Source organism: Borostomias antarcticus, assembly GCF_949987555.1.
Source record: "Borostomias antarcticus genome assembly, chromosome: 8".
Taxonomy (NCBI): Eukaryota; Metazoa; Chordata; class Actinopteri; order Stomiiformes; family Stomiidae; genus Borostomias; species Borostomias antarcticus.
This window is the reverse complement of record NC_140241.1, coordinates 9,812,475-9,822,474: the sequence shown is the minus strand read 5'-3', so window position 1 is coordinate 9,822,474 and position 10,000 is coordinate 9,812,475. Positions and strand designations below refer to the sequence as shown.

At 49.4% G+C, this 10,000-nt stretch overlaps 1 protein-coding gene across 2 annotated transcripts in view; it reads left to right on the top strand.

Annotated features, from left to right (window-relative positions):
- The window catches only part of ptprub (protein tyrosine phosphatase receptor type Ub), a gene marked incomplete at both ends in the record, with an annotated part of 192,271 nt that overhangs the window by 167,304 nt on the left and 14,967 nt on the right, over positions 1–10,000 (top strand). For both annotated transcript variants that reach the window (XM_084441699.1, XM_084441698.1), the window contains 5 exons: positions 1,513–1,549; positions 4,887–4,984; positions 5,557–5,673; positions 9,033–9,187; positions 9,902–10,000. The exon at positions 9,902–10,000 is cut by the window's right edge and continues 37 nt beyond it. In XM_084441699.1, the coding sequence (XP_084297825.1) occupies positions 1,513–1,549; positions 4,887–4,984; positions 5,557–5,673; positions 9,033–9,187; positions 9,902–10,000 (506 nt within the window). The remainder of the gene's footprint in view (positions 1–1,512; positions 1,550–4,886; positions 4,985–5,556; positions 5,674–9,032; positions 9,188–9,901) is intronic.

Below are 10,000 nucleotides of genomic sequence, written 5' to 3'. Positions count from 1 at the left end.
TGATTCATCCAACCACCGGCCAAGTGTTTTTGAAAGTGCCCGCCCTTTTCCAAACAGTTTCCAGCAGAGAGTTCCCGGGTACTTATGTGAAGCAGAGCAGATGGCGAGTCTGTGTGGGGACGGGGAGGGGGGGGTCCACACCTGGACAGCTGTCAGCGATCCGTTCTGCCCCTCTCTCTTCTCCCTCGTTTAGCTGGCAGAAGAGCTCAGTCACCATCACCCATACAGTACACACCTCACTCTTTTCGCAAGGGAATTGTCTGCCATTCACTACATCAAAGACCCCTGTCTATTTATTTCATGTAACATGTTTTGTTGGTGTTGTTGTTGTTGTTGTTGTTGTTGCCTCGGTCCAATTTCATTGTGAAGGTATGGATTCACAGTGGAACACTCAAATTTATATTTGGAATAATGAATGGAATTGCTATTAGTATCTCTATTGTGTCTTTAATGGAAATCTGTATTTGCTATTTATTTTTTTGCCCTGGGGCTTGAAGGTACCGTCGCACTCTGAAAAGCTTCCATTTAATGAGTAAATTGGATCCATTGAATGATTCAAATTGCTTGTGCAGCTTGTAGGTAAAGAGTGTCTGACTATCCAGGCTGGGAGAGCCATTTTCCCAGGCCTCGACGTTCAGCTGCTCAGACACTGACGGTACTGGTGGCTGGAGGCTCACACACAGCTCAGGTTTCTCAATACTAATAATAATCTTATTTATATATTAAGGTAAGCTAAGGTGGTGTTGTTCAGGAGATTTGACAGTAATGAGGGGTGGAGGGAGGGGGGGGAGGGGGAGAGAGACAGTCTCTCTTCAGGGGGTGTGGAGGGAGGGGGGGAAAGACAGTCTCTCTTCAGGGGGGCGTGGAGGGAGGGGGGGGGAGACAGTCTCTCTTCAGGGGGGCGTGGAGGCAGGGGGGGAGAGAGACAGTCTCTCTTCAGGGGGTGTGGAGGGAGGAGGGGAAAGACAGTCTCTCTTCAGGGGGGCGTGGAGGGAGGGGGGGGGGGGAGACAGTCTCTCTTCAGGGGGGCGTGGAGGCAGGGGGGGGAGAGAGACAGTCTCTCTTCAGGGGTGTGTGGAGGGAGGGGGGTGGAGAGACAGTCTCTCTTCAGGGGGGCGTGGAGGGAGGGGGGGGAGAGACAGTCTCTCTTTAGGGGGGCGTGGAGGCAGGGGGGGGGGGACAGTCTCTCTTCAGGGGGGCGTGGAGGGAGGGGGGGGAGAGAGACAGTCTCTCTTCAGGGGGGTGTGGAGGGAGGGGGGGGGGGGACAGTCTCTCTTCAGGGGGGCGTGGAGGGAGGGGGGGGGGGAGACAGTCTCTCTTCAGGGGGGCGTGGAGGGAGGGGGGGGGGGAGACAGTCTCTCTTCAGGGGGGCGTGGATGGAGGGGGGGGGGGGGAGAGACAGTCTCTCTTCAGGGGGGCGTGGATGGAGGGGGGGGGGGGGAGAGACAGTCTCTCTTCAGCCCGAGGCGCAGATGGCTTACTCAGCATGTCAACCCTTTTCCTTCTCCTCAGGGCTACCATCGATCCAACCACTTTATCGCCACTCAGGGTGAGTATACCAGCATGACTGGAGGCAGGTTTGTGAGTGTGTACTTGTGTGCTTCTTGTCAGTGTGTGATGAATTGAGGATGACCCGTCCAATGAACCGCCGCACGCCGCCGCCCCTCGCCGCGGTCTCCTAGACGAATCTCAATCTCTGGTCAATCAAAAGGTGACCACCGATCCTCAAAGGCTGTGTGATTGATGTTGCTGAATTAATTACAATATGAGTAGATTAATAATTAAAATGCTCTCCCAGCATGGTATGAAGAGGGTGATACATGAAGAGAGAAAGAGAGAGAGAGAGAGAGAGAGATTGAGTGCCCTCAGTTCTCCCTCTGTCACTCAAATCCACAGCCACAGTTTTGATGGACAGTCTACGTGTGTGTGTGTGTGTGTGTGTGTGTGTGTGTGTGTGTGTGTGTGTGTGTGTGTGTGTGTGTGCACGTGCGTGCGTGCGCGTGCATGTGTGTGCGTGCGTGTGTGTGTGTGTGTGTGTTTAAGTGGGCAGAACGGTGGGCCCGCGCAGGCTGTACTATGTGCTCTACTGTATGTGTGTCTAGCATCAATTTAATTCTCTTCTAGCGTTTTATTGCTGAGGCTGAAAGTTCCTCTGCGGCCCCATGGAGCAGAGTCATCCCTGGTCTCCTCATCTGCTTATCTTACCCTCGCTGTGGCAACAACTTCTGGGAACAAGCTATGATATTTGTGGGCACCAAATGGGGATACAGTCGGATTCTGTGCGGGGATGCTGATTGGCCCGCGCAGATAGGGGGCTGTGTGGAGAGGCAGACTTGGCTTCTGATTGGTCACTGCCCGCAGCTTTCCACTTCAAGTTTTGCTAACGAGTCCTGCACTCGTGCGAGCTGCCGGTAGCCTATCCGGCACACAAGGTGCGATTTCCTTGGACTTTCTTCCATGTTAAGTCCCACTTGACGGAGTTGACCATCTACAATTTCTCCTCCTGGTCTGGCAGTGAAGAGCCATCAGGCATTTTTCAGGCATGCATTTTTTAACGTAGCGAAGACTCTAGGGGCCAAATCCAACGAAGGATTGCGCCGCTTTTGCAGCGGCAAAACCCGTGCAAATGAGACAAAAAATAGCATCCAATCCACAAAGCACACGCAAAGGGTGAAAAGCATTGCAAACTGCACCGATGAGCAAATAGCTTCACGGCTGCGCCAGGCTCATTTGAATGTAGATGAGGTAATTTAGTGCAAAATTGACCCGAATAAGCCTTGTGTCTGATCCACAAAGACCATGAGCTAACTGCCACACGCGGTTAGAGAGATGCAAATACCGCTTTTGAAAAGCTGGTATTAAAGGAAAATGCTCGTTTTTGACAACCTGGACCTTATTTACGACATATTATAAGAAGTTTGACTCACCGAGATCACTTTGGTGTAGTTCGGAGGCCTGTAGAAGAAATTTAAAATCCAGCGCGAGCCAGTATATCCATGTAATGGCGGCGCACGGGGCACTGGGAATGCAGTTTCTCGTAATCCATTTTCGGCCGCTAAACGGTTGTTTTCATCAATCAGATTTGATGAATCGACAGTTGAGATTCCTCTACGCCAGCCATTGTTTCGGTTTTCAAATACGTGGTCTGTAGCCTCTGTAATATGATCTTTACACGCCTCTCCCCCACTTGCTCCAGCACGCATGCGCACAGGCCAGCGCGCAGACTGGCTATTCTCCCTCACATTCTCTGCGCTACGATCGGATTGTTGCGGACGAATGACGACGACAATATTCTCGGCACCAACTACGATCGTAGCGCAGAGAATGTGAGCCGGAGAATAGCCAGTCTGCGCGCTGGCCTGTGCGCATGCGTGCTGGAGCAAGTGGGGGAGAGGCGTGTAAAGATCATATTACAGAGGCTACAGACCACGTATTTGAAAACCGAAACAATGGCTGGCGTAGAGGAATCTCAACTGTCGATTCATCAAATCTGATTGATGAAAACAACCGTTTAGCGGCCGAAAATGGATTTTGAGACACTGCATTCCCAGTGCCCCGTGCGCCGCCATTACATGGATATACTGGCTCGCGCTGGATTTTAAATTTCTTCTACAGGCCTCCGAACTACACCAAAGTGATCTCGGTGAGTCAAACTTCTTATAATATGTCGTAAATAAGGTCCAGGTTGTCAAAAACGAGCATTTACCTTTAACTGCAGCAGTCAGCGCTTACTCTCTCCTTCTGTCTCTCCTCAGAACTTGAGGTTTGAATGATATTGAATTGATATTGGATGATATTAAGGGCGAAACATACTTAGGGGGGGGTTTGAAAATAAGTTCAGCCAGCTGTGATGCACAGCAACAAACACGACTGATATTTTCGGCAAAAAAGCACAGTCTATCGTTTTCATTATGAACCAATCTGTGTCCTGAAATACGAAGACAAGCTTGAAACACTGGGGAAAGATCCCACTAATCAATTTTTCACTTTCTCTCTGCTATTGTAGTTGATATTGTGTTCTTGGCACAAAGCAAATATTAACCACATGGCTAATTGCTATCATGGGTGTAAATTGCACACAGATGGCAAGTTTGTGGGCCTGTTTGCCCAGGCATATCACTAGAGCAAAATCTTTTGAAGATATCTCGCTAAGCTGGAGCAGATTTCTGTTTTAATTTCTGTGGAAAATAGTGAGCTATTAGCAGGAGCAATCCATTCTTTGTGGATTTGAGCCTAAGGTTTTTATTACACAAACGGCAAAGTGTATTGCCTTTTCCGTCATGACCTAACCACCATTTTGCCTATATTATAACACAATTCAGTTTTTGGGATGGGGTCGTATACTGTATATGCAACACTTTTTTCTGGGCTTTAAGTTTTGAAGTTTTTCATGAAGTCCTGACTACACGCTCCCGATGAATTCTGTTCAAATGCAGCTGGATTTGAGGTAAAGCGCTGACTCTGCCCCTCTGCCCATGTTTTGTGGCGCTTGACTCCAGACTGATCTTTCACCAACTCTTCTCTGAGAACGCACACACACACACACACACACACGCCCTGGACTCTCTGAGCCTGGTGGTCCAGCCTGTGCGCCCCTGGCTTCAGAACACTTCCTGTTCCTAATGTGTCCACCTCAGGCCAGAGCCACTGACCACTACATCCCAGGGCTCTCATCAGCAGCTGCTGCTGGTGCCTCTCCCTCTCTCTCCCTCCTTCTCTCTCTCTCCCTCCCCCTCCCTCTCTGTCTGGAACACTGCAGTGCCCTGAGGAGTCCTTGGTGCCTCAGGACTGGTACACCGCCATCTACAGCTGTACCTAGGTCATAATGATGAGTCCTACCCCATTCCCATGCTGTTCTCCCCCCCCCCCCCCCCCCCCCCCTCCAGGGCCCAAGCAGGAGACCGTGTACGACTTCTGGAGGATGGTGTGGCAGGAGAACTGCTTCAGCATCGTCATGATCACCAAGCTGGTGGAGGTGGGCAGGGTGAGTGTCTCTCATCGTCCGTCATCCCCGCATTGCGTGGCGCCGGCGCGGCGTCAGCGGCCCGACCCCGGCGCGGTCCAATCACTGCTCTCGTCCTCCTGGAATCCACTGTCATCTCTAGTCCGTGACGACACAGATGCAGTGATTTAAAGTGCTTTCACTTTCAGAAGGCCATCAAATACAGTACCTGTAGATTTAAAAGCTGTAAGTGTCCTGGGATTTCTATCACAAGTCATAAACATAGTCATTGTGGTTCAAATGACACCAGGCTTCTATCCACTTACTGTAGCATCCCCTGAGCAATTCCACTCGGGGTGTAATCAACACATTAAGGCTGAGTTGTTTGTTGGCTATCTGAGGCAAAATAACACCTATCCTGAGTGTACCTGGGGCTGACGGAAAACATTTGCCGTGCAGATTATGTGGCACCGTTCTGTGGAAAATAAGGTTATTTGAGTTGTTCGACTGTAACCACCCTGTCCTGATTCACCCTGATCTCTTCCTTCCAGAACGCGCAGTACAACAAAACATTATTCAACACACAAAAGTCCTCTCTGTGTGTTTTCGAACAGGTGAAGTGCAGTAAGTACTGGCCGGACGACAGCGAGATGTATGGCGATATCAAGATCACCCTGCTGAAGACAGAGACGTTGGCCGAGTACACGGTGCGGACCTTCGCCTTGGAGAGGGTACGTCCACCCATAATGCACTGCGTGGAGAATATTGAGAGTGAGAAAAAAAGTTTAGTTTTTACTGTATAAGCTATGGCTCATAGCTTATAGACATAACATAACACAGTATAAACTAAGCCTAATGTTTATTTTGTGTTTTGTTATGCCATAGCTTGTCTTATACAGTATAAACTAGGCTTTACAATGTTTTTTGAGCTAATGATGGGGTTAAGTACTTTGCTTAAGGGCACAATGGTAGGCAATGGTTGTCGAGTGCCCGGGGGGTATTCCAGAAAGCTACTGTAGTTTAGTTAAAGGTGTTGACCTTGGGCGGGGTGCACTTCCTTCGCTGTTCGCTGTCCATGGTGCTGAGGGGAGGTTTTACGCACAGGCTGCTTTGGTCTGGTGGCAGCCTCAAGCCGGCCGGCCCCGGTGGGGATGGCAGATAATCATATAATAAGGCGCAGTCAACACTGAGCAAACAGGCTCATAAAGAATTTAGAGTAAACTAGGTATAGCTGCTAAACAGAAGAGGGGAGACAGAAAGCAGAGAGACAAGAATAAAAAAGTGTGTGTGTGGGGCGGGGGGGAGGGGGGGGTGACTTGATAGGGACAGCTGTGGGATAGTGACAAGGTGGGATAGAGCTGGACACGAGGATGGCAGGGGGCCTCTCCAGGAGCCATAGGGAGCCATTAGGAGGACCTTGGCCGGGAAAAGGTTGGCGGGGGGGGACTTTCCGGGACCTGGGTATAGAGGGAGGGACACTAGGGAGGAGAGAGGAAGACAGGGTTAGCAGCTGTGCTGGGTCTTTGCAGCAGTCAGGGGGATTTGGACTGGATACAGAGTGGTCTGCAGGAGACAGAGGGGCGTCCACAGGACCTGGTTAGAAAATAGGAGGGAGAGGCACGAGGGGAGGCAGAACAGGGTTAGTAGCAATGCAGAGCTACATAAGCAACACACATTTTCACCAGACCATGCTCGTCGCTCATCAACAAACATCTACAGTATATATACACCTATGCACACAGTGCATAAAAGGATCTACACCGATGTATACGAAGAATTCACTAGCAGGCTGGAGGCTGCTTTTCTGTGTCTCTAGGTCCTGGCTAGTGATTGCAGGCTAGACTGAATAGGTAAATCATCACAGTTTCAGCCCTTCTTAAATTCTCTGGTTGTGTGCTCCAGAGGTTGGGGGTATAGAAACTGAAAGCTCCCTCTCCGTGTTTCTTGGTCCTGGCTTTTGGAACTGTAAGGAGTTCAGTACCTGAGGACCTGAGGGGTCTGTTCGGCATGTACCTGACAAGCATGTCTGAAATGTATTCAGTTGCGGGATTGTGGAGAGATTTAAAGACTAGTAAAATAATTTTGAAGTGTATTCTAAAACTGACAGGTAACCAGTGTAGTGATTGTAAGACTGGTGTGATGCGTGCCCTCTGTCTAGTCTTAGTGAGGACTTGTGCTGCAGCGTTCTGTATCATTTGTAGTTTAGAGATTGCTTTCTTTGGTAGGCCAGATAGTAGAGCATTTCAGTAGTCCAGCCTGCGTGTGATGAAAGCATGCATTAGTCTTTCAGTGTCTGAGAAAGGGTTGCACCTTGGCAATGTTTCTTAAGTGATAAAAATAAGTCTTGGTAATATTCTTGATGTGGGTTTTGAAACTAAGGTCTGAGTCATGTATGATGGTTTTTAGCCTGGTATTTGGTGTCAAGTGCCAGTGTTGCAATGTGCAGATAGCTTCTCTCTTTCAACTTTTTCACCAATGATCAGTACCTCTGTATTGTCTAGGAAGTGATATGACATCCATACATTTATATCTGCAATACACTTTACAAGGCAGTCAATCGACCTGTAATTACTGGGTGTTACAGAAATATAGAGTTGGGTGTCATCTCCATACAGTAGCTTTGGTACTGTAGCTGATGTTGTGCCTCTTAATGACACTGCCAAAGGGCATCATGTACAGGCTGAAGAGTAGAGATCCTTGGATGGATCCTTGAGGCACCCCACAGGTCACAGGAATCTTTTCTGAGCTGTGATCACCAAGGGCAACTGACCAGTTAGATAGGTCCGAATCCAACTGGACCGGAGAGGCCGACCCACTTCTTCCATCTTTCAATGAGGATCACATGATCTACAGTATCAAAAGCTGCACTCGGGTCCAGGAGGACGAGAACGGAGGGGTCTTTGGAGTCAGCATTAGTTCTGAAGTCATTTACAACTTTCACTAATGCCATCTCTGTGCTATGATGGCCGTGGAAACAGGACTGGGTTCATTCATTCATTCATTCATTCATTCATTCATTCATACATCTTGCAGCTAGGAAGTCATGTACAGTATCTGTTTGAAAGAAATTTTTTCCAGCATTTTATTCAAAAATGGTAGGTTGGAGATTGGTCTAAAATGTCTAAGAACAGAAGTATCAAGGTTACTTTTCTTTAGTGCGGGTTTCACCAGATTGAGTGGACAAGTGGAGGACTTGGTGCAGTTTAATAATGACGAGCTCACCGCTAGCCGGATACTCATAGACCGTGACTGTGTAGGAGGCCACCGAGGCTAAGCAATCTCACGTTGAGTTGAATTAACACCGCTAACTACTTCAAACCCTCAGCCTCTCACGCACAGCTCGAGTACATGGCTGCTACAGCGTGGGCGGACCCCCCCTCTGCCAATCTCCGGTGGGGGTCCCCAGGCCCACACTGGAGTAACGAGGGGGTGGGGGGGGGGGCAAAATACAGTTTTACCATATCTCTGTCACCAGCACTTGATGGGAGCAGCCTGTACCGCTTATTCGAGTCATCAGAATTACGGAGGTGTTAACAGTTTGTTTTCACAGCGCCTACGTTTTTTTGTTCCGTTTGTTGTTTTGTTTCTTTCCTAAAATCTTTGCTCTGCATCACTTTACTTCGCCATCTCTGCTTGGAGGAGGGGTGTTTTTGTGTGTCTGCTACTCTACCTCCCTGATTAGAAGAAGGCCCTAGGGCGGCTGTAGGTCAGGAGGTAGAGCTGGTCGTCCAGTGACCGTAGGGTCGGCGGTTAGAATCCCGGCTCCTCCTGTCCACATGTCAAAGTGTCCTTGGGCAAAGACACTGAACCCCGAATTGCTCCCAATGAGCAGGCTGGTCACCATTGGTGTGTGAATGGGTCAATGAGAGGCCATTGTATCGTGTGTGTGTGTGTGTGTGTGCGTGTGTGTGTGTGTGTGTGTGTGTGTGTGTGTGTGTTGCTCCTGCCCTGCACTACTCTCTGTCTTGTCTGTCACTTAACGAGAGGGAAGAGTATCCGGCTGTAATTGTTAGAATGTCACCGGCGCTCGAGCCATGTTTGCCGGTCGTAGTGATCGATGTCCAGCCTCACCGTGTGTTTCCTTCCCCAGAGGGGCTACTCCGCCAAGCACGAGGTGCGCCAGTTCCACTTCACGTCCTGGCCAGAGCACGGCGTCCCCTTCCACGCCACGGGCCTGCTGGCCTTCATACGCAGGGTCAAGGCCTCCACGCCGCCCGACGCCGGGCCTGTGGTCGTCCACTGCAGGTACGCCTCTGCCGGTCCCCGCTGTCGCCCGTTGCACACAACACCGGGCTTGGGCGAACATTACCGCTAGCTCTCACACAAACATGACTCTGGTGGCCATTACAGCCCTAAACCATCAGTTCTTCTTTTCAAACTTGGTTCTAAAGTTAAGACTTAGTTCAGGATAACTAGAGATACGAATATATAAGACTTAATTCAGGATAACTAGAGATACGAAGATATAAGACTTAGTTCAGGATAACTAGAGATGTGGACAGTTAAAGGAGAATGTTCGTTTTCGACAACCTGGACCTTATTTACGGCATATTATAAGACGTTTGACTCACTGAGATAGCTTTGGTGTAATTCAAGGCTTGTAGAAGAAATTTAAAATCCAGCGCAAGCCAAGTATATCCATGTAATGGCAGCGGACGGGGCACTGAGAATGCAGCTTCCAAAAAATCTATTTTCTTATTAGCCAGTCTGCGCGCTGTGCGCATGCGTGCTGGAGCAAGTGGGGAAGCTGTATTTCGTTTCTAAAGACGTTTCTAAAGATCATATTACAGAGGCATGTGAAAACCACAACATGCCCTCGCTCTATGTAAGCACAACTAGCGATTCATGAAAAACAGATTGATGAAAACAACCGTTTCGCGGCAGAAAATAGATTTTTTTTTAGCTGGTGTGAGGTGACACAATGCTTTTCTTCTTCTCTTCTTCTTCTGCACACGCCAGCGTGGGGGCGGGGCGTACCGGCTGCTACATCGTGCTGGACGTCATGCTGGACATGGCTGAGTGTGAGGGCGTAGTGGACATCTACAACTGCGTCAAAAC